Source organism: Rattus norvegicus, chromosome 4 (genome assembly GCF_036323735.1).
Source record: "Rattus norvegicus strain BN/NHsdMcwi chromosome 4, GRCr8, whole genome shotgun sequence".
Taxonomy (NCBI): domain Eukaryota; kingdom Metazoa; phylum Chordata; class Mammalia; order Rodentia; family Muridae; genus Rattus; species Rattus norvegicus.
Window position 1 is genome coordinate 58,880,245 of NC_086022.1, and position 24,793 is coordinate 58,905,037.

Here is a 24,793-nt window from a genome sequence, read left to right on the forward strand (position 1 = left end):
GTGTAGTCCTGGAACTCGCTCTGTATACCAGGCTGGCCTTGACCTTGGAGATCTCCCTGGCTCACTGAGTGCTGGGATTAAAGGCGTGTGCACCACTGCCTGCCTTATGTCCACAAGCTAAAACCACAATGTCAGCAAGTTGATCAATGAATTTCTTTCTATTTGCTCATATGTTCATTTACTTTTGTGTGCTTAATGTCTTAAGATTATTTTTGCTACCATGACAATTGAGTGAACCTCAGGCTGTCTATAGAATTCTGGAGCCACGTTCTTTCCTCCTCAACATTCTTTCTACATGGTTCCATTGTCTTGTGACATCTAAAAGTGCTGAGAAGCCCGAGGCTGCCCTGCCTTCTTTGCTCAGTAGTCTGTCATCTTCCTCTCTCTGGATCTTTGCAGTGGGATGCTTCTCGTTTTATCCCAGTAACAGGAGTTTCTTCAAAACCACCCCTGCCTCTCACAGCATGGTGAGTGGGTTTTGTTTTCTTTCGGAAATAGCTTTCTTTATTCTTATTTTTGTGTACTTCTTGCTCAGTTCCATTCATTTTTCTCTTCAAAGGGAGCTCTAGCCATGCTGGGGACATGACACACTGGTTGAAGTCCCTCCAGTAGGTGTGTCTCTTTGCCCCTCTGTGGCCGTCCATGGGATGTCCCCAAGTCTGTCTTCCACATCGCTGACACATTTTTCCACCACATCAACTATAGCACCTCATGTGACTTCAAGAATTTAGGAAACTTCTGTTTCTCCATTTTTTCCTCCTGTCTTATTCTGGCTCCATTACTCCCTTTTCCAAATTGTATTTAATTCCTACCAAAGTACAGGGCAGACACCTGTCAAGTACTTTATCCTGTTTTCTGGACTCGTTTCTCTTGTGATAGAGAATCCCAATTTGTGTATTTTCCTTGGCACTACTTGAGGGAGAGAGCAGTTCCTTGTATAGATCTCGTGGTAGAGCTTTACTTAAAAAAACTGATAACTAAATTTTAAAAGAAATATCTATCTTGAATTTTTAAAAAAATTAGCTGTAACTTGTATTTCGTAACGTTAGTGGCTAGAGAACTGACCTAAATAACAAGGAACTAACAAAGCAAACCAAATGACTTTCAGGACAGCTCAGTAATGCTTTTACCACAGTATATTAAGGAGGAGACTTTACTGGACATGAATAAACGAAGGGGAAGATGAGCTGTTGGGGTGGATGTTGATTTTGATAAGCCAGACAAAATAACTTTAGTTACTTAGGGAAATTGTAATGTATCCTTAGGTGAGATAAGATGAGAATGCATGAACAAAACATAGCACTGACTAAACAAAACATCGATTAAAAAAGCCTGGGGAAGCAATAGAGCCCGAGACCAGTTACTGCGGATGCCCCTGTTGATCCCAATATGCAGGAACTAGAGGCAGAAAATGAAAAGTTCAAAGTCATCTGTCATCCTCAACCACACAGTGGGTTCAAGCCAACCTGGATACCTGAGACTTCAAAACCAAACCAAAACTAAAACCACAATACAGTATTTTGGTCTTATACACACCTGTACTCACACATACAATGTTCTCCAAAAAGTAGGAGTATGCTGCCTTTTTTTTTTTAAGTGTCTAAGGGCTGGAGGTGCTAGTGCTAAAGCACTTCCTTGTATTTGCAAGGCTCTGAGTTCAATCCCCAGTACCATGCACAAATGCACAAGCATACACACGTGTGCACACACACAAGCATACACACATGTGTACACATACAAGCATGCACAGACATACACATGTGCACATACACATAACTATGTACACATGTATACACGCATGTACACACACGAACACACACAAGTATACACATGTGTGCACACACATGCACAGACACACACATGTACACACATAAGCATACACACATGTGTACACACACACAAGTATGCACACATGTACATACACACATACACACTCAGAGCTTTGCACTTTCTAATATTCTCAGAGACTATGTACTGTTTGTGAAACAAAGGATGTTTTACTGTGTAATAGGGTTAAAGGGAACAGGTTGACCCCAAAGATAGTAATACTTAAGCTTAAGATTCTTTATTCAGGGCTGGGGATTTAGCTCAGTGGTAGAGCGCTTACCTAGGAAGCGCAAGGCCCTGGGTTCGGTCCCCAGCTCCGAAAAAAAGAACCAAAAAAAAAAAAAAAGATTCTTTATTCACCCTGGGGCCTCTAGAAATTTAGAAATGCATCTATTTTAGAGCTAAGCTTGGTAGCTTACTCCAGTAAGCTCAGAACTTGGGAGATAGAGGCAGGGGGACTGTCAAGTGTGCAAGCGCTGTTGGCTACATGGTGAGCTCCAGAGCATCCTGAGCTAGAGTGTGATCCTGTCTCTAAATGATTTTTTCTTTTTTTTCTTTTCTTCTTCTTCTTTTTTTTCTTTTTCTTTTTCTTTTTTATTTTTCAGAGCTGGGGACCGAACCCAGGGCCTTGTGCTTGCTAGGCAAGCGCTCTACCACTGAGCTAAATCCCCAACCCTCTAAATAATTTTTTAATAATTTTTCTGTGTACTGAAAATGAAACCCACGGCCTCACACTTTCTAGGACAGTGCTTTGCTGTGAGTCATACCCACCCTGGCATGATTCTGTGTCATACCATTGTGGGACTTTTACTCTGTCCCTTAGGACAGGTATCTTTCCTGTAGTTAAAATAACACCACAAAAGATACTATTTTGGCTTCCCGGCACAGTGCAGTGACATTACTCATACTCACTGTGGTGTGGCCACCACCGCCATCCCCCTCCAGCACTGACTCATTCCTTTTCGTCTTCTTTTTTTTTGCATTTTATTTATTTTTATTAATCATTTTATTTATTTAAATTTCAAATACTATCCCCCTTTCCAGTTATCCCTCCACAAACCCCTCATCCCATCTCCTCTTTCCCCCTTCCCCTTTGCCTCTATGAGGGTGCTCCTCCACACACTCACCCACTCCTGCCTCACCACTCTAGCCTTCCCCTATGCTGGGGCATCAAGCCTCCACAGGACCAAGGGCCTCCCCTCCCACTGATGTCACACAAAGCCATCATCTGCTATATATGCAGCTGGAGCCTTGGATCTCTCCATGTGTACTCTTTGGTTAGTGATTCAGTCTCTGGGAGCTCTGGGTGTCCCAGTTAGTTGATATAGTTCCTCCTATGGAGTTGCAGTCCCCTTCAGCTCCTCCATTTCTTCCCCTAGCTCTTCCATTGCAGTCCCTGGGCTCAGTCCAATGGTTGGCTGTGAATATCTGCATCTGTATTAGGTCAAATGCTGGCAGAGCCTCTCAGGGAACAGCCATACCAGGCTCCTGTCAGCAAGTGCTTCTTGGCATCAGCAATAGTGTGGGAGGTTGGTGTCTGTAGATGGGATGGATCCCTAGGTGGGGCAGTCTCTGGATAACCTCATATTCCTAAACAGAAATTCTGTACCTATAAAACAAGAACTTCATGTTCTCTTCTGACCTTTAAAGCATATTCTATCAGGGCTTGGTGATATTTACCTTTAATCCTAGCACTTGGAAGGCAGAGGCAGGCAGATCTTTGTGAGTTTGGGAACACCCTGGTCTACAGAGTTGAGTTTCAGGACAGTCAAGGCTACATAGTGAGACCCTGTCTTGAAAAAAAAACAGAAGAAAAGAAAAACAGAAGATAGAAAAGGAAGGAAGAAAAAGAGGAAGGAAAGGTGGAAGGAAGGTTAGATGAGAGGAAGGGAAGTCTTAAAATAACATTTCTTGGGGTTGGGGATTTAGCTCAGTGGTAGAGCGCTTGCCTAGCAAACGCAAGGCCTTGGGTTCGGTCCCCAGCTCCGAAAAAAAAAAATAACATTTCTTAAGTGGCACAAAGTCTGGACCCAGAACCAACTGGACGCCCAGATATTCTGGTTACTTCGAGCAAGTGTCAGAACATGTCCCCCTAGAAGTCACCACAGCATCATCAAATATGCAAAGAGTGGTGAGTACAGTAATCCTAGTGCCATATAATGCACGAGGAACACAAGGCAGCGTTTTCCAGTGTTTGAGTGCACACTTCCATTCCCCAGAAGCCATACGTTTGTCATGCTGAGGTGCAGCTATCCTATAAATTAACTTTATTTCCTTATTGTCTAGAACTATTGGGAAGTAGTGTTGTCGTGTGCTGTAAAATTATCCCTGAAGAGTGAGCAGGAGTTTTGTTAGGAGCTCCAGCCTGACTTAGGTTGGACTCCATCTAATGTTAAGTATCCAGATTTGGGTTGTGGGGATGGTTCAGCAGGTAGAGAAAGGTGCTTGCTGCAGAGGCTCAATCCCCGGGCCTCACATGGTAGCAGAAGAGAGGTTTTCCTCGCCTTCCACTCACGGGCAACAGCAGCACCCCATGTTTACACCTACATACAATCTAATAAGTACATGTAAAAATATCCCTATTTTTTTCATAAAAATTCACAAATCGGGATTGGAATGAAAGTTTTATTCTGGGAGGGGGAGGGTGGGGCTAGGGAGGGAGGTGGTCATGGAAGAGAGTGTGCCTTCTCCTTACAATAGTTCTGCCCAGAAATTTCACTTGAGCTTATAGCTTTAATAGACTAGGCACATGGCCTTACCTAGCTGCAAGGGAAGCCACGCAACATACTCTATTCCAGATGGTCTATGCCCAAGTAAATGTCCCTAATTCTACACTAAAGAAATGGACATCACATGGATATATTATGTATGTCTAGAAGCATTTTTGTTTTGTTTTGTTTCAAGACATGGTTTGGTTTCTCTGTGTACCCTTGGCTATCCCGGAACTTGCTCTTTAGACTAGGCTGGCCTTGAACTTACAGAGATGCTCCTGCCTCTGCCTCCCAAGTGCTGGGATTAAAGGCATGTGCCACCACTGCTCGGCTAAGAAAAAAGCTTTTAATATTGAGGTTATTTTTTTTTTGGTCTTTGTTTTCCTCCTCCTTTCCATAATTGTAAACAATACTGTGCTTAACAGAAAAGGTGGAGAAGTATTAGGGTTTGTAGGCATCTGTTATATGGTTATTAAAAATTCTTCAAAGCACTTCTGTCAGAAGGCTAGTGAGAACACAGAGGAAAAGATGGACACCTTGAGCAACCATTCATACAATTATGCCACATCTTTAGAGCCAAAAGCATTGTCACAATTAACCTAGATCAGGTGCTGAAACCTCCTTCCACGGAAGGATGGGGACACCTGGAGTGGACTACATGGGAAAGGGCAAGGTTAACTTTCCAGTTAACTCTGGGGTTAAATTTTCCCAGCTCTGTATCTAAACCAGTAGGTTATGTTGGGGTTCGGTGCTAACTGCAAAAAGGAGCACAGCTTTTTAATGGCTATTTTTTTTTTTTTGTACCGAGTTTCAGTTTCCACAGGCATGTAAACCACAGGGTGTGGTTTATGATGCTATCCTTAGAGAATCTTACCGTGGGAGACATTTTCCCCCACATAATAAGCAAAAGAATATGAGGAACATGAGTTAGACACTTCACTGCTACTCTGGGAGTTGTATGGGGTCGGGATGGGTGTGGCATGTGGCTAGTGGAACCAGACTGAGAAAACCTGTGACCCTCTGCTTCTCTCTGACTTTATGATGAAATACAGGAATAATACCCAGCTCTATATACCTTTTTTCTAAACCACGTTTCTAAATTTATTACATCTGACCTTGATGGTAACATATTAACAAATCCTAGAACTGTGTTCCAGTTAGAATACTATTTCTCCTTAAATTGACTCTGAATGGTGATCAGTCTGCTTGGTTCTTTGACCCACTCCACGCCCAGGAATTTGGATTTTTTTTTTAATTCCTCTGTCTCTTGGGGAGATCCATTATCACTGAGATGAGTGTAATGCTGTCCCTCCTAGCTGGGATCCTGCCACAGTCAGCCTTGTCATAAGAAACTAATTACTGCTCCTGTTCTTTCAGTTTTGACCTCCGAAGGGAGAAAACTGCAGCTGCAACCAGTCAACCATAGCAGCCAAAGAGCAGGCGCCAGTAGCCCTCCTGGAAGCAGAAATGGTTCTTGCACGTAAGCCAGGGGGTGGGGGGTGGGGGGTTGGGGGTTGGGGGTTGGGGGGTGGGGGCTAGAGGAGGCTCACATGCTAAGCCAGGGTATGTGTGTGTGTGTGTTGGGGGGGATCATATCATGCGAGGCTCTGGAAATTAGTTTTGAATAGACGTCAGCTCTTCATACTGTTTAGAATAGTTTACACTAAGAGAGTAAGGGAGGGGACCAGCAAGATGGCTCAGTGGTGAGATGTATTAACAGATAAAGGCATATACTTACCACCAAGCCTGATGGTCTGATTTTGATCCTCAGACCCTGTATGGTGGAAGGAGGGAATGAATTTCCATAAGTTGTCCTCTGACTTTCACATGTGCTGTGGCACACTCTCACCCATTCAGACACGCACACGCACGCACACGCTCACACACACACACACACACACACACACACACACACCAATCAGTCAACCAAATGTAAAGAGGGGGGCTTGAACTACATGCTGCACACATGAACTCGAGACAGGAGAGACAGAGACAGGAAGGGTCTTTCTTCTGGGCAGTAGCAGAGCGTCCCAACAGTCCTTGCTTCCCGCTTGCCTAGGGATTTCCCAGCAAGTTCCGTGAATGGTCCGAGTGGGTCCCCGATAACGATATGGGATGTCAGTCAGTGCATCCATGAGCATCATTGGTCCAGAAGGAAATGGGAGGCTCCTCCTCATTTCCCTTTCTTGCAGGCCTGCTTTGGTTTTTCATGATGTCATCCATTCATCATTGTGAGCTGACTGGCTGCCCCTCAGGCCTTGGCCAGGTGCCCATGATCAGAAGGGAAGAGACAGATCCCAGGACAACTGTGCAGAGGGCCCCTGAGCATGTGCAGACATGATGACATCAGTTCCACCTAGAAAGACTTGGTGGAAATCGAAGAAGACAGTAAAAGTGAGAAGATCTTATTCAACCTTCCCTTCCTTGAATGCCTGGGAAAAATTCAGGGGCCTCTTGCCTGTGGATGGGGAAACGAACCCTGGAGTGGGCCTGGGTGTGGAAGAAGGACTACTCTGCCAGATGGTTCATTCTCCAGAATTCAATCTGTTTCCTAACTCTGTGGTGTTTGAAAGCAACTTTGTCCAGGTACTCTTGCGTGTGATTCAGAAGAGCACTCCTTGATTCTTCTAAACCCGTCCCCAAGATGTGACCAGAAGAGTTACCCCTAGAACTGCAGTGCAGGGTAAACTGAGGCAGGAAAGCTAGTGGGCCTGAGACACAAGGCTGACCAGGGCTTCTTCTGTAAATGTACACTCAGTGAGAGAAGTCAGGCATTCTTTGCTGAGTGGGGAGTTAAGCATCGCCTGGAACTCCCAACTTATGTCATTTTCAGGTCTGTCGCCTGAGACCAAGTTAAGGCAGTCAAAGGAGATGGCCTTTGAGGATTAGGATCAGAAGTATTGATTGGCAATGAATAGGACCTAGGGGCCCAGCAAAAGTTGAGCTGAGAGTCCAGGCTCTGCTCACTGGTGGGGAGGTGCCATTGTGCATGGAACTTGTACAAATCTGTGTAAACACAGCAAGCAAAGTGCATGGTCTAGTGGGTGCCTGGTGTGTTTTTGTCTCCTAGGCTCCCCTGCGGTCAGATGGAACCTAGAATAAATAGAAGGACCATGGGGATAAATGTTTTCTAAGCAAAGCCAGGAAGCTGTCAAGGGGAGTCCATAGACACAAAGTGGATGCTAAGGAACTCCTGGATTATTGCTCTTGTTCTTGTATTAATAGTGAGCCCTTTAAGTCCCTTTGGAGAAATACACATTGGTGGCTCGAGCCTATAATGCCAGCACTCAGGAGGCTGAGGCAGGAGGATGTCCTAGTAAATGAGACTAATCTGGGCTATAGAGTAAGACCCTTTTTTTGTTTAAATAAATTAAATAATAATGATAATAATAATAATAGTAATAATAATAATATCACTCATAGACCCTACTAAAGTTTTTAAACCAAGACAGGCTAAAACATTTGACAAAACGCAGCGGTATCCCTCGTTTCCAAGTGACATTTGGCAGCCAATATCTGAAGACATTTTCGGTTGTCAGAATTTGGGTGGGAGTTTACTATAAGCATCTAGGAGACAGGCAAAGGACACTGCTGAGCACGCCACAGTACAGCATAGCCCTCCTCCCACGAGGAAACTAGGTGGCTATCACCGTAGGGTGGCACATGCCTTTAATCCCAACGCCCGGGAGGCAGAGGCAGGCGGATCTCTCTGGTCCAGGTATACATAGTGAGCACCAGGCAGAGGTGGATTAGTGCTGAGTGAAGAAGCAGGGCTGAAGCATCTTGCTGCTGTGGCCAAATGTTCAGGCTGGGCCTGGGGGCTGCATTGCAGGTCAGAAGGAGCAGAGACTGGAAAGAAATCTATAAGGCTTCCAACACCATGGCCCTTGGGGTGACCTCCTCCGTACCTTGCCTTCCCCTTCCGAACATCCTCCTTATGGCCAGAGTCATATGGCATCAGGGGCAGAGCCAGACATGGAACAGACCGTCCACAGTGCCAAGCATCAACCTGAAGAGGTAACCAACACAGGGGAATGGGGGAGAGGTGGGTAAAGGGTGGACCCAGGGGAGGCTACCTGGTAATTAAATTTAAGACAGGGGGAAACTGGGAAGTCTTCCCACAGTGACATTAATTGGGATTTGTTTGTTTGTTGGTTGGTTGGTTTTTGTTTTCCTTTTTTTTTTTCTTTTTTTTTGAAAGAACACAATCTCTCATCTATTGCTCAGGCTGGCCATGAACCCACTATGCAGTCAAGGCTGGCCTTGAACTCTCGACCCAGCTGCCTCCCCATTCTGAGTGTTTGGATTCCACATATGCACTATCATGCCCAGCTACTGACTGCTCTAGACTGCAGTAACCTGAGATAGGTGGGGGGCTGGGGAGATCAATCAGTAAAGCACATGCTGTGCAAACAGGAGCTCCATCTCCAGAACCCATGTTTAAAAAAGGATGGGTACAGTGGTGCACATGTGTAACCCCAGCACTGGGGAGGGAGAATGAGTGGATCCTTGGGGGTTGTAGGCCACCCAGACTAGCCTGACTAATGTAATAAGCCCCAGGCTTAGAGACAGACTCACTTAAAAAGACAAGGAAGATTAGAAACAACACTTGGGATTAACCTCTGACCTCCACAGGCATGTGTATACACATCTCCCCAAACATATGTACACACAGTCGGGTGGGGGTGGGTAGACATCTCATGGGAAAATGACATGATGCACCTGACATCCGAGTTTGGGACTTCAGCAGCCATGCAGAAGGCAGGATACAGTGTGTGCCTATGACCCCAGGGTAGAGGAAGAGTGGCGGATCCTAGAGACTAGCAAGTACCAGCCAGTCTAGACAGGAGAAAGACCATGAGTGTCAGTGAGAAATGCCTAATTTTTCTTTCTGGTGGAGGTTTTTGAGTGACTGACTCCTCAACTCTAGCCTACTTGCTTCCTCAGGGGTGCCTTTCTCTTTAATTTTTCATATTTTTAAACAATTCGGTAATTTTATTTTATGCACGTGACTGCCTTGCCTGCGTGTACAGCAGTGTACCACGTGTCAAATCTGCTGGTAATGGAGTTACAGGTGGTTATGACTCGCCGTGTGATTGCCAGGTCCTCTGCAAGAGCAACAAGTACTCTTTTTCTTTCTTAAGAAACTGTCCCTAGGGGCTGGGAATTTAGCTCAGTGGTAGAGCGCTTACCTAGGAAGCGCAAGGCCCTGGGTTCGGTCCCCAGCTCCGAAAAAAAGAACCAAAAAAAAAAAGAAACTGTCCCTATAAAATACTGTGGGGGCTGGAGAGAGATGGCTCAGTAGTTAAAGTCACAGTTTCCTCGTGGTGGCAGTTAACAACTGTATGTAACTCCAGTCTCAGGGGATCAGGCATTCTTTTCTGGATTCCGTGGATACTGCATACACGTGGTACACACACATACATGCACACAGAATTCCCATGCAGGTACAGACTCTTCATAATATTTTAAACTGGACACAGTGGCACACGCCTTTAGTCCCAGTACTCAGGAGGTAAAGGCGGGATCTCTGTGTGTTCAAGGCCAGCCTGGTCTACCTAGTGATTCCAGGTTAGTCAGAGCTCTCTAGAGGGACATTGTCTCAAAACAAACAAAAATAAAAACATTTTTTAAAATTATGGACAGCAATAGAGGAAGACCATGACGCTGACCCTCTGCTTCCACACATAAACACATGTATGGGCAAGCATTCATGCATATAACACACACAATTTGGTACAAAGGGAAGCTTTACGTGGGCAGTGATGGAGGCCTGTCTCCAAGCACATTTGCCGTCTTGCCTTGCACTTCTGATTTAGCAGGAAACCTCTGAGGCTTTGTTGAAGCAGTGGTGTGCCAGGGAGACCTGGCTGAGGAAGAGCCGCTTTGGAGGGACGTGCTCTCTTCTGTCCTGGGCTAACTAGACTCGATTTTTGTATCACAAGTCATTGGCTGCAGCTTTCCTCTATAAAACACATGGACTAAGTCCTACTTAAGGCTATAGCATATAGTAGCGTGATGTTTGTGATAGAACTGCCCTTCTTGATTCTTGGGCCTCATTTCAGTCTCCTTTCTGTTGCTGTGATAAAATGCCCCAGCCAAAAAGCAGGTTAGGGAAGAAAAGGTTTATTTGGGCTTACAGTTGGGGTGGGGGGGCGTGGTGTCTAGAGTCCATCACGGCAGGGAAGGGGAGACATAGTAGCAAGAGCAGGAAGCTGACTGATCACATTGCATCTAAACAGGAAACAGAGAACAGGAAGTGATGCCTTAAACCTCAAAGCTCTTCCCCTCTCCCCAGTAAAGTACTTTCTCCAGCAAGGCATCGACTTCTAAAGGTTCCATAACCTTCCCAAACAGCACTATTAGCTAGGGACCGTGTGTTCAAATGAATAAGCCTCTGAAGACATTTGATATTCAAGCCACCAAAGGCCCCCTTACACAATCTGCAAACCATGTCAAGAATCTCTAGATGTCACTAGAGGTCTAGGAATACCCTTTACTCCTCCAAGCTACCTCCTGCCAGAGCTCTGCACTGTGATGACCACAAATGCTGCCCACTGCCCACTAATACTAGGTCTAAGCCAGGTCCTGAGCTGACTCGTTTGAGCAGTCTTGGGTTCATAGAGGTTAAGGAATGAACAAGCTATGCGGGTGGGATTTTCAAGAAGGAAATGGCAAAACCCATGTCTCTGACCACCTTACTCTTAAGCTACATCCGTGGCACAGAATCCCTGGACGCTGGCCTGGAAATCACAGCCAGGTATGAACCAGGTCCCAGGGCTGCAGCCTAGATCTAGTGACTCTAAATACTTGGGGTTGTTGGAGGCTCTGCATCAATTAAGTACCCCAGGGAAATCTCCTTTCCTCAGAGTTTGAGCACCACTAGCCAAGGACTCTTTTCCTACCCCTAAAAGTTCCCTATCCTTGAAGAGACATATCAAAAGTGGCAGGGTGATCTGGGTATCGTCTTCTATGCCTTTAGCATTCTCCCTTTGAAGTTTGTGGAGCTCCAGATCTGGGACCACCATGAACGCATCCTACGGTTGAGGACCGTCACCGAGAAAATCTACTTCCTAAAGCTCCACCCTGACCATCCTGAGACTGTCTTCCGCTTTTGGATCCGCCTGGTTCAAATTCTGCATAAGGGTCTGTCCATCACCACCAAGGACCCTACCATCCTCGTCACTCACTGCCTGGTACCCAAGAGCCTTTGCAGCCCAGGTGGGAAGTCTGAGGTAAGAAACCTCCATTGCTAGTCTTCAGACAAGATCAAATTTGGAGAAGGGCCACCTTTGTACAGCTGCTGCTGAGTGTCCCGTGTAGGTGCCCTAAGCTTTAACTCTCTCCAGACATGGTAGCCCTTATAAGCACGGAACAACCTTTTCTAAGTACACATGCTTCAGCCAACATACGCAATTGTGCAACCATCAGCTGTGACCACAATGAAAATGGACAAGAGAGAAGGGTTCTATTTTTGCTTATTTTCCATTTGTTTGGCTTCTTGAGATAGGGTTTCAGTCCAAGCTGGCCTCAAACTCGTTAAGTAGCCAAAGCTGGCCTTGAAATCGTGAGCCTCCTTTTTCTAGCGCCCAGCTACTAGGACTACAGACAGGTATCAAACCAGGCCAAAAGAAACTTCCGGAGTGCGTGCATGTGTGCATGCATGCCTGTAGTGGTTGTTTGCAATGTGAGGAACATGCAGAGGCTAGCAGAAGACTTCGTGTATCTTCCTCCTTTGCTCTTTGCCTTATTCCTCTTGAGCTAGAGTATTTCACCGAACCTGGAGCTTTGGGGATTTTTACCAGGCTGTTGGCCAGCAAGCCCCAGCAATCCTCCTGTCTGCTCACCCACATCCAGCCCAGTGCTAGGGTTAGAGGTATGTCCGGCAGTGACAGCTCTCTGTATGGATGCTACGGATCTGAACTCAGGTCCTTACTCTTTAACAAGCACGGTTACCCGCCGAGCCATCTCCCTACCCATGAGGGAGAGTTCTAGTTTTTTTTTTTTTTGTTTGGTTTTTTTTTGTTTGTTTGTTTTTTGTTTTTTGTTTTTTTTTTTTCGGAGCTGGGGACCGAACCCAGGGTCTTGTGCTTGCTAGGCAAGCGCTCTACCACTAGCTAAATCCCCAGCCCCAAGTTTTTTTCATTTTCTTTCCTACCTCTCTTCTGTCTCTATAAAGTCATCTTAGACATTTCATTTTTTTTTTTTTTTTTTTACGGAGCTGGGGACCGAACCCAGGGCCTTGCGCTTGCTAGGCAAGCGCTCTACCACTGAGCTAAATCCCCAACATATCATCTTTGTTCGTTGTTGTTTTTGTAAGAATGGCCTGCCCACCCCTGTGTGTGTGTGTGTGTGTGTGTAAGTGCATACATGCTTTGACACGAATGTAGAGGTCAGCGGTCAGCCTCAAGCCTTGATTCTCATCTTCTACCATCCGTTTGAGACAGCATCCATTGCTGTCTTCTGTGCACCCCAGGCTCTTTGTGGGGAATTCTCCTGTCTCTGGTCCCATCTCACCACAGAAGCTCTGGGATTTCATACATGAGCGACTGCATCAGATTCTACATGGTTTCTAGGACACTGAGCTCTTTATTCACTAACATCCTTTTGTTAAATGTACTTCTACATAACCCATTGTTGTTAAATGTAGGAGTAGAAACAGGATCTTACTCTAGAATCCACGATGGCCAAAATTCTAGATCCTCCTGCCTTAGCCTCCAAACGGCTAGATTATAGACGCATACTGCTGTGCGTGGCTTTGGAACTGTGAAGGTGTTTTGTTTGAGACAGGGTATCATTTATTTGTGCCTTTTGAGTTATGGTCCAATCAGCTGTGTTCAACAATGAAGATTGGCAAACAGTTTAAGGTTGGGGGCGGTGGGTAGAGTCTTCAGAGAAACCATGAGAAAGTCCAGAGTGTTGGGCCTTGTGCATAGTCTTTTGGTATACAGAACAAAACAAACAAAAAACAAAAACCAGATAAACAGGAAAAGGAAAGGTTACACTTTCTGAGGTAGACTATGGAGGAGTGAGTTCAACAGTGAAGTTCTTCAAGCAACTGTGTCTGTCTGTCTAGGCTGTAAAAGTACATTATTAGTGGGATAATTACTCTTCTGAGCACCTTAATGTAATATACCTTCAGGTAAATCAGATTTCCTGACAGATGGATTCCTGGTCAGGGGATTCATAGACCCCGTTGGGGAAGATCCCCGGAACTCGCTGCCCTGCAGAGTCAATGAGAACCAGGTTCAGGGGGCAGCGTGTCTTAAAGTATGAAGTAGAAAGTGATAGAGGAAAACTGTCAACCTGTAGCCTCTACATGTGTTTTCACGTGTGTGCATGTGCACCTATACACACTTACACATAAATAGCTACAAAGCTATAAATACTACACATCCACAAAGTGACTGCATATAGGGCTTTTCTCAGAGGAATTGGTGTTTTAAACATTAGCTTCTCATAATGTATACATTTAAGCATAAGAACCAAGTATCATTAGCTGTTAAAATTCCTATTAACAAATTAACTATTCTAAATCTACATTGGCAAGTGTGCGACAAGGGCCTCACCTCCAAGGCACCAAAGTACATTTATACCAAATACCAACCAAGAGAACTGCTTCCATGAGTGACTTGTATGGCTACCTGCCTATTGGGAGAGTTTGGGTCCCGATGTTTTAGAGTTCAGATAGAAGAGCTTGGTGTTAGGAAAATTCAGAGAGCCCAAGGCTTAACCTCCTGTTATGTTTGTTTGTTCTTTCTCCATGTAGTTAGTGCAGAAGAATTCTAAAGGCCTCCAGCCCAGCGAGAGCCTCACACATCTGATGGCCCAGGGGGAGAGCGAGGCCCTCTCCCAGATCTTTTCCGACTTGCATCAGCAGAAACAGTACAGGTACATGATTTAAATCAGGTTAGCCCGTATTACCCTTTTCTGTTGCCCAGGAGGTCCCAAAGGTAAGACCTTCCATGAAGGAGCACAGTTAGGGATGTGATATACTGTCACACAGTGAGTGCCTGGTGTCGTTACAATAGTCTCTGTCTCCACACAGCAAGTGAGGCAGGCCTGACTCCAGAGGCGTTACATAGAAAGAAAAATACTTCTTCAGCAATGAAAATGGGTAGCAATCATGGAAGAATGAAAGCTAACTACTAATCCAGTAGCTGATTCTATAGAGGCAAAACCACAGTAACCACCTAACCACTTATCCACCTAACCACCTAACCACTTAACCACTTAACCACCTAACCACATAACCACCTAACCACCTAACCACATAACCACATAACCACATAACCACGGTTTTAAACCCCACTGTATATTGGTTTCATTTCCTCTGACTGGGCCTCTGTCTGGATGTTATAGAGATCCTGAGGTTGTTCCTAAAGTATAGTCCCCTGGGGTGCTCAAGGGTTCAGGCCTGTCTTTCCATTCCTGAAGAAACATCCTGTGCATTTGATGATGCGTTGTGATATGAGAGATGGGAAGCCAGGTGTGGTGACTCACGTCTGTCATTCCAGCGCTGAAGAGTCTGAGACAAGCAGATTGTTTCAAAGCCGAGGGTAGCCCAGGCTGCAGAGTGAGTTCCACACCAGCTTGGGCTACAGACAGAGAAGGAAAACCAAAAATAAATTAGTAAATATCACCAGGAGAGAAAAATGAAGCGACAAAAAGAAGTGTCTTTGTTTTAAGATAGGTCTCACGTAGCCCAGGCTAACATCAAAGTCCCTATGTAGTTAAGAATGATCTTGAACTCCTGATCCTCCTGCCTCTACCTCACAAGTACAGGAAATATAAGAAAATCTGTGCTACCATTCCAGGCTATGGATGGGATAGCTCCCGACCTCCACCCCAGCTTACTGGGGATTGAATTTAGAGCCTCAAGCTTCCTACGCAAGGGCTCTCTACACTCAGCTATAGTTCAACCCTACAGGAGCAGTTTTTTTGTCATAACCAGTTAGAGCAGGAACCAGTTAGAACAGCTCAGGGGCAAACTGAATAATGCTGGGGTAGTAAGATGAAAACCGAGAGAGTTCAGAGGCACTCTCAGAGTGGTTGAAGGCTCAAAGACCAATGCCTTGTCTTCCAGTTCTACAATATTTAAAAGATAATAATATCAGCCTCACCCAGATACTGTCAGGACTGAACACGTGCTCAGCAAGCTTTTTGTCAGATATGAATGGGATCTCAACAGATATTAGTGTGCATTACTAACTGTTTCAGGAAAGGTTTAACAGCTTGTGCCAAAGATCATCACTGTATAATAATAACAACGAAAACTGCAATTAAGAAATGTTTATGTAGGGGTTGGGGATTTAGCTCAGTGGTAGAGCGCTTGCCTAGCAAGAGCAAGGCCCTGGGTTCAGGCCCCAGCTCCGAAAAAAAGAAAAAAAAAAAAAAAAAGAAATGTTTATGTAGAATGTCACATTCTGGACTGGTGCTGAATTCTAACAGAACAAAGGTATATTGAAACACGTTTTTAAGTGTTTCAAACAGATCACTGGCTTTGTAGTGCAAGCTGGTCTGAAACTTAAGTAGCTAGAGAGATGACCTTGAACTCCTGATCCCCCCAAATGCTAGAACTACAAGCTATGGCACAGTACCTGGCCTCTTTGCTTATTTGTTTTAAAGATTTATTTATTTACTGTATATAAATACACTGTGGCTGTCTTCAGATCCCATTAGAGATGGGTGTGAGCCACCATGTGGTTGCTGGGGATTGAACTCAGGACCTATGGAAGAGCAGTCAGTGCTCTTAACCGCTGAGCCATCGCTCCAGCCCTTGTTTGTTTTTGAAACAGGGTCTCACTATGTTGGCAATGCTGGCTCAGAATCCAGCATCTCCCTGCCTGAGACATAACCATAATCCACAGCTGACGTCCTAAGCGAAGGACACTGTATTAGCTACGTTTATCATTATGATGAAAAGCGGTGACCAGGACAGTCCTTATCAAATGATGTTTATTTGAGCTTATGGCTGCAAAGGGATAAGAGCCCATCATGAGTGGGAGACAAGGATAGCAGCTAGTGGCAGGAACAGTTTACATTTCCAAACGTAAAGACAAAGCAGAATCTAACTGAAGTAGCGCAGGACTTTTGATCCCAAAGCCTGCCCACTGTGACACACTTCCTCCTACAAGGCTGCACCACTTAAACGTCTCCAAACAGGGCCACCAACCAGGGACTAAGTGTTCAGATACTTGTGTACAGGTGTGTGTGCGCACACACATACTTCTCATTCAAACCACCACAGACCCTTTTGGATATATCTCGTGCTGAGTTACTCGCTGCAACTCAGTCCCATGGCCAAAACCAGCTGAGAACCATACTCTGCTTTAGACATAAACCCAGACAAAAGTGTCCTCAGTCTGAGGTAGTGGTACATGCCTGTACCCAGCACTCTGGAGGTTGGTGCAGGAGGATTCCTATGAGTTTGAAGCCAATCTAGGCTAACTTGTCTCAAAACAAGAATACCTCCACAAAATTAGTTGCTCTATCCCCAGAGTAAAGGGGGAGCAGGGTTACTGGGGGTCTGCCACCAATATCTGGCTTTTAATTCTGGGAGGTTAGAGGGAGTTAGGCCCCACTAGAGAAACAGGCTCTAGCCAGAAAGAGCAGGGTAGGAGAGCCAGGCAGTTAGAGAAAAACAAACGACTGAGGCTTTGTCCAGAGGAGGACACTTAGGGAAGGGGCCAGAAGGCCATTGGCTAAGAGAAAAGCAGGCAGAGGCCAGGCCAGGCAGAGCCTGAGAAGCCGCATGGAGGGTTTTTAAATTCTGTGGAGAGGAGCCTCATTTGCATCTTGCCTATGAAGGTGCTGTGATCCAATTTCCATTTGGAAAAGTCACTCCAGCTGTGGCCATGACAGTTCATTGGAAGGGTAGCAGCAGAGACTCAGAAAGACCAGATAAGCAGCTAAACTGGTCTGGACCAGAGCGTGAGCCGCATAATGAGTCAGGGAGGTTAGAGTTAAAGAGAGCATTCCTTGACTTCCCTGTTCCCCGAGTGGCTGCTTTGCACAGACATGTAGCGTTCTCGGTTTCCCAGCACAAACAACCCCCATGTGATGATATTTTCATTCAGGCCCTTTCCAGGATGGTTGCAGTCGGCAGGTTCTCTCATTAGCGGCCTCACGCCACTGAACAGTAGTACACAGCACTCATGGCTGAGATCCAAGATCTGAGACAGGGCCACACCCCTCCTCCAGCAAGTCAGCACCTTGGGCTCTGTCCCCTACCCATCCCTTTCCTCTTTCCCTTCTCTCCTCTGGAAACATAATGTGCATCACACCCAACCATGGCAGCCAGAGCTGGCTTCTTTCATATTTGTATCTGTCTCTAAATCTCCTGCATTAGAAAAAGTCTCTTTAAAAAACTATTCATTTTATGTATCCGAGTACACTGCCGCTGTCCTCAGACACAGCAGAAGAGGACATCGGATCCCATGGCAGGTGTGAGCTACCATGTGGTTGCTGGGAATTGAACTCAGGACCTCTGGAAGAACATTCAGTGCTCTCAACCATTGAGCCATCTCTCCAGCCCCCAGGGGAGGTCTTAACTAGGGATTGGCTTTGAAATATGACTTCAGAGCTGAACGTGTAGCTCAGTGGGTAGAACCCTGGTCCTAGCATACACAAATCTGCAGCACTGCCTAAACCGGGCATGGTGGTGCATGCTGTAATTCCAACGCTCAGGAGAGAGGAGGGGGAAAAGTTTAGAGTCATCCTTGGCTATAGTGTGAGTTTGAGGCCAGCCTCAGATCCATGAGACCATAGCTCCAAAAATCAAGATACACAAAATAACAGTAGCAACAACAAACTGAGTTCAATGTTTTGTTTTGGTTTTTTTTTTTCCTTAACTTTTGATCTTCGTTTCCTTGACCGTGAAATGACTGGAGTTCCAGCAGGAGTGAAAAGGTGCAAATCAACAAGACCAGCTCAGGTAAGGAAGGATGCAGCGTTGCATGCTGGGAGAGATAGCTGCTGTGTAGATACAGCACTCGGATTTCCCACGATGCCTACTCAGGAGTACCACAGTATCTCCATATCACAGTTGGCACCTCTCTGGGCTTTTTGACCACCAAAGGCAATTTGGCACCAAGTCCCAACCATTTATTTATTTATTTATTTATTTATTTATTTATTTATTTATGTTCTCCATTTCCAGTTCCTTCTTACATCTGCGGGGTCCATGTGTGGGTTCACTGACCTATTCAAAAGCAATTACTAGAGGCTCTCCGAGTGGTTGTCATGGGTACCACCGTCTCTTAAAGGGATGGTCTTGTGGGTACAGAGCAAACTTATAGAAACTCCTTTCTAGCCCACATCCAAAGTTCAAGCTGGGGTGACAGAGGCATATGGAGGTCCTTCAGTCCTTCCAGGGCGTTGGCTCAAGAAGGTCAGTGTCTGAGAGTCGCTAAGAGGTTAGCATCATAGAACCATCTATGATAGGATCAGGGCAGATGGAGCAGATGAGGCCCTGTGAGAAAACGTGACATTCCAGAAGGAGCAACTGGTTCTCTGTTGCCAAATTCTAGTCCAGCCCAGGTCCCCCAGATGTGATCCTTCGATCAGCTTCCCCATGTTTGCCGTCTCACCTGACCACATGCTCTCCGACTCATCTCTATTCCGGCCACGTCTGGCGCAGTCAGATTTCACCCATGCTTCCTCATACCTTCGTCATCTCCCACTCACTTCCTTCCCCTGAGGAGCCCCTCTAAGCCCCCTCTGTCCTATATCCTAGACCACATGCTCCTGCCAAGACCGAGCTGTCCCCGTGACCTCTCACACAATTCTTTGGATCTCTTATAGGTTTAAGGTTTATTTCTTAATGAATGTTAAATTGTTGGATCTAAGACCATCGACAAGTTCATTCTCCATACTGGCTCAGGAGAGAGCCACATGGTGATATATTTAGAATCGTAGAGATCCTAAGAGAATTAGGATCCAAATCAGAAGGGTTTTGTTGCTGTTGTTGTTTTGGGGGAGTTGTTTGTTTGTTTTGGTTTTTTTTATAAACTCCTACGTTTATAGGAGGAATAAATGGACAAGGGTCTGAGGGAACATGGGCAAGAGTGGTTGACTCCGATAGCTGGGTTGGACAGATGGTTCACCGGTTAGGAACACTCATTGCTTTTGCAGAGGACCTGGGTTCGACTCCCAGCTCACATGACAGCTGACAAATGAATGTGACTCCAGTCCTGGGGCATCTGATGCCTTCTTCTGGCCTCCAGGAGCACCACGCAAGCATGTGGTACACAGAACCACATGTGGGCAAAATAGTCATACACATAAAATACAGTAAGAAAATCTAAAAATCTGCTTGCAACTGACCCCCCGTTTTCAACATTAAGAAGACAATCAGGACAACAAAGACAGTGAGTATTTTAGTGAAGGCTTTGATTAATGTTAGGCACAGAGCCTGCTATTGTTGCCCTTGATTTCTATTTTCAAGAGTCACCCAAAATCTGAATTTTTAAATATACACTGATCACTTTCTCCAGATCTTCGAATTTCTTAACAGGCCTTGACCTTTGACACGCTGTCAATTACATTTTCTGTATTTATGTAACATTCGAGCACAGTCATAAATGCACATGCTTTAAACTATTCTGTGAGGTTAGGGGTGAGGAGAACAGAATACTCAAGAATATTTCTAATGATTGCTGGGACTGGAGAGAAAAGCTTTAGAATTTCAGGATAGCCACTCAGGTGTGCATACCTGTCATTCTGAGTACTCGGAGAGCTGACTTGGGAGAAATGCCTCAAGTTTGAGGCCAGCTTGGTCTATATAGCAAGTTACAAGATAGCCTGGTCTGCATAGTAAGATCCATAACCCCAAAAAGAATTTCGGGATATCTGATGTTGGGATGTTCTTAGGTTAATTTTAATGAGCCATACTGGGGTGTTTCTGGAGCCCGTTTTCTTCCTGGATCAAGTACTTGGTTGCAAAGGGAAGTAACATGCCAGGCTCTTGGAACTCTTGCTCTCTCCTACTGAACTCTATTGGAACTTCTGGATGGAAAAGAGGGGAGGGGAGAGGAAGGGGGAGATAACTCAGTAAAGTACTTGCCTTGGAAGAATGAGGAACTGAGTTTGATCTCCAGAACCTATGGGCTGAAGAGATTGTCTCAGTGGTTAGGAATCATATCCAGAGGGTCTGTCTGGTCCCCAACATCCGCTTGGGGTAGCTCACAACTACCTGTATTCCCAGCTCCAGAAAGAGTGGAACTGGTCTCTGAGGAGAACTTCCATTCACACAGGCATAGACACATACACATATACTCAGGCTCTCACAGCTAGACATTATAGTGCATGTCCCTAGGAGTCAAAGACAGGAGGAATCAACAGCTCAAGATCAACCTTGACTGTGCAAGAGCTCAGAACCAGCCTGGGGATGGGGATGGTGTGTGTGTGTGTGTGTGTGTGTGTGTGCGCGCGTGCGTGTGTGTGTGTGTGTGTGTGCGCGCGCGTGCGTGTGTGTGTGTGCATTCAGTCTAGACAACCAGAGTCCCAAAACTCACCCATGTGCCCCCATTAGCAGGCACACAAGCTTGACTCTTGGTCTTGTTAAAAATGTTGCTTCTAATTCATTAGACCTGGGCACATAGGCCTTACCCATTCATTTCTAACATGATCCCAACTGGTGCCAAGGTTTGGGTTACATTTTGAATAGTGAGGGGCAGAGGGTCTAAGAACAGTCTGTGGCTTTGCTCTTCTGGTTTCAAGGCCATTGTCCGTCTAGTTGACCGAATATCCTTAGGGAGATTTATTCAGGTAACCTGTCCCAACTATGTCGTTTCTCCATCTCCTGAGGCTATTTTGTTCAACACGATGTTGTGTTGCGATCAAGAACATGGGCTCCAGAGCCAGGTTGGTTGGCTTAGCATACTGACTCTGTCTGCCTCACCATAATGTGGCCATTAGTAAGTTCACCAGCCTCTGTGGACCTCAGAGTCCTTCTCTGTAAAAATGGGGATTGCGGGATAGTTGTCAGCAATGATAAAAAGAACCTGACATACAATGGCTTTCTCTGCCTAGAACTGTTGGCTATTAGCTTCCAGAGTGTTCTGTGAGCGAGAGTGCAAATACGTTCCTTTTCTTAACTAGAGAAAGCTACTCCCTGTGAAGACAGTATCCCCTGTACCTGCGATCTCAATTGGAGGGATGCGTTCATGTTCGGAGAGTGGGAAAGAGAGAACCCCTCTGGGCCACAGCCCCTCTCGCTCCTCAGTACCCTGGCTGCCTCCAGCAGGCCACGGCTGTCCCTAATTGGAGGTATGGTAGTGATGGGGTTGATCTGGTGGCCTTCCTGAGACAGGCTGTAGCTCAGGTTTAGAATCAGAACCCTGTCCTAAGGGTCCTAGCATTGATTCCAAATGCTACGGGCAGGGGATGGGTCACTGGCCACAATGACCTCAGCCCTACCTATCTCCTTGTCTTTGCATCCAATGATACTGAGTGAATCTCTGCAGTGTGGTTTCTCTAAGAACTGCAGAGTCCCCACAAGTGGCACCGAAGGACAGACTGTTAAATGGGTGATCTTGGAACTCGAGCCTTCTCTTGCTGTGTGGGGAGGGATGGGGGCTCCTCCTAGAGTTCAGTCGTTCCCGTGGTCCTCCCCGCCCTTCTCCTTCCCTATAGCTCTTGGTGTCTTTCTAACTGATGGTGGTGGAGAGTACCAAGAGGGAGAAGGAGCTAGCTAGCAGGACTGGGTGAGGGCAAACTTCCTGAGGTCCCAGCCTTTCTCTTTCCATGCCCCAAGGCTCCCTATCCTACATTCACTCAGCAAGCATTGTGAAGTACCTTCTATTCACTGTGTCTAACGGAGTCCTGAAGAAGGTGGGATCATTTATGTTTTTCTAATTCATAAAAATAAAAATATGTATTTATTGTATTGGTAGAAAAAACACCTTGATTTTTAAAGTAATTTTTAAATGAATGTACAAAGTGATGGTTTCATTATGGCATATTTTTTTCTGGTTTTCCGTTAGTAACTGTGCAAGCAGTCACTAGGCCACTTCACAGGTAGACGTCACTATACTTTGTTCTCCTGTACCCGCCCCCATTGCCCTACTTCCATGCCCCTTCTTGATGGTCCCCTTCTCTTTCCCAAATAGGCTCTATTCTGCTGTCCTGGCCCTGCATTCCATTGCTCTATCTTTTCTCTCAGGATGCCTTCCTGCCTTCCCATGATCCCTTTCCTGCTTTCATGATCTACATACAACACAAACGCACACACACACACACACACACACACACACACACACACACACAATTAAATGAATTAAAAGTTAAAATGTCAATAAGCACAAACACCCCCTCCTGTGGTTTCTCTAAGGCTTCGGTTAGCCACAGCCAAATACAGTCCAGAAATTAAATGGAGATTCACTATTTGAGAGAGAAACCACAGCCACATAACTTTTGTTAGAACACAATTGTTTGCTTTAATACACGTAGGCATGTTGATAATATCATACCATGCCTATGAATTAAACTTTATGTAATTCTATATCAGAAGACATGACATCTACATGGTTTGGAGTTGTCTGCAGTCTCTAAAAGCCCCTGGTTGGGAGACAAAGCCCCAGACAAAAGGGCCATTATTTTGTCTTATGCGTTCACAAAAGAGATTTCAGGTAACCTATATGATATTGACCACTTTTTCTCTCCGGCACTCACAGGAAACTCTATATGACGCTTCCTTTCCCCTTGGGGAGAGTTTCTGTGGCCTGCACCAGCACTTCTCTTCAGCATTCAGTTTCAGGGTGCTGTATCTGGACAAAGGGGAGGAGGAAGTTGCCAGTAGGAGCAAACCAGAGTTATCTCAGCAGCACTGACAAGAGCGCCTCCTCATCCTGTCAGCGTCTCCGTGTGTTCTCACTACCACCTCAGAATACAGCAACTTGTACCCTGTGGTCTAGGGCGATCACGTAGATTGGGATGCACTGTCCAAAAGTCTGGAACCTGGAGAAGAGCGATTCGAGGGAAAGCAACTCCGGAGAAGCAGGGACATGGAAGCTGGTGGGAGGGAGTCGGAGAAGAGAGGCAGAAAGAAAAGAAGTAACACAAGGAAACAGAAGAGACCTGGGAGAAAAGCTGAAGAGAACTAGACCGGAAGCACATCTCTGAGAGATGCCCCGCCAAGCGTCTATTTATCTAATTTAAAAAGTAAAGCCATAAACCGAGGAGAGAAGCGTGGTTTCCTCTCTGCTCACATTGCTCTGGAACAACTTCCTGTTCCCAGTTCAGGCTGTTCAAGCTCGCCCTGGGTTGGAAGCTGAGGGACAATCCCTTGTTTGGGGTTTGAGATAGGGGTTCACATATCCCATCTCACGGATGCTGGGATTACTGGCATTTTCAACCACTCCCAGTTTATGTGGTGCTGGGGACCAATTGCAGGGCCTCCCTCATACATGCTGGGCACTCTACCGAGTCAAATCACCAGCTCCGCTTAAGAACAATTACTGTAGGAATCCGGAAGCTGAAGTGTTAAGGTAGGGTGACTTTTCCTTTTGTTGTCCAAACTAACTAGGTTTGCGACTGACTCTGTCTTAAAAACACTGGTACAACCTTTTGGGTTGGTAGCCCCTGAAACACGGACATGCCTGGGTGATGTACTCATAAATTAGCCAGTCCGCGTCAAACTCATGGTCACCTCCACAATCCTCGCTACAGTAAAACACTGAATTCTACTCCTCCTTGCTTTTTAAATCTGATCCAAATATAAGCGCCGTGACAGAATTTAATCCCCTTGTTTACTGCGGCACTCACGGTGCCCAGAGCAGTCCCGGGCACACAGGTAACACTTCATCTATTTGTGGAGGGTGCAATCATACCATGAGTGCATACCAGAGTAAGGATGCATCAGCCTTTCAGTTCAGAGCCCCATGCCTGCCGCAGCAGACCCTAGGACTGTTTTCAGAGGCAGAATGGACTGGTTTGCCCTGAGTATAGTCGGGAGTGTCATTTCTTAAGCGTGTCACTCCTAAATCCTTTCCTTCTACGGGCTACTTTCTGATTCTGAGGTCCTTGTTGGGCCTGCTTTGCTTCTCTCCCAGAATGCACTTCTGTCTCCATCAACTGCCTCCTGGACCAAGAGTCCTGAGTTTCTTCTCCAGCCTGAGTTCTTTCTGTTGCCTTCACTCACCACGCCACGCTCGCTCCACGTACGCTCCCTCATCCTCGTGCACCAGGATCATTTGGAGATTTCATTTTGCTGTACTGAATGGTGGCCTCGTGGCCTCGTGTGTGCTAGCCAA

At 45.8% G+C, this 24,793-nt stretch overlaps 1 protein-coding gene across 17 annotated transcripts; it reads left to right on the forward strand.

The window, feature by feature from the left end:
• Positions 1-292: 292 nt before the first annotated feature.
• On the forward strand, positions 293-23,722 carry Garin1b (golgi associated RAB2 interactor 1B). Of its 17 annotated transcripts, none has more exons than XM_006236223.5 (9): positions 293-467; positions 5,916-6,018; positions 6,731-7,124; positions 8,371-8,555; positions 11,521-11,773; positions 14,308-14,429; positions 18,431-18,474; positions 21,642-21,809; positions 23,216-23,720. In XM_006236223.5, the coding sequence occupies exons 3-9, from the start codon at positions 6,876-6,878 to the stop codon at positions 23,227-23,229; spliced, it is 1,035 nt and encodes a 344-aa protein (XP_006236285.1). In that variant the 5' UTR covers positions 293-467; positions 5,916-6,018; positions 6,731-6,875; the 3' UTR covers positions 23,230-23,720.
• Positions 23,723-24,793: the final 1,071 nt, after the last annotated feature.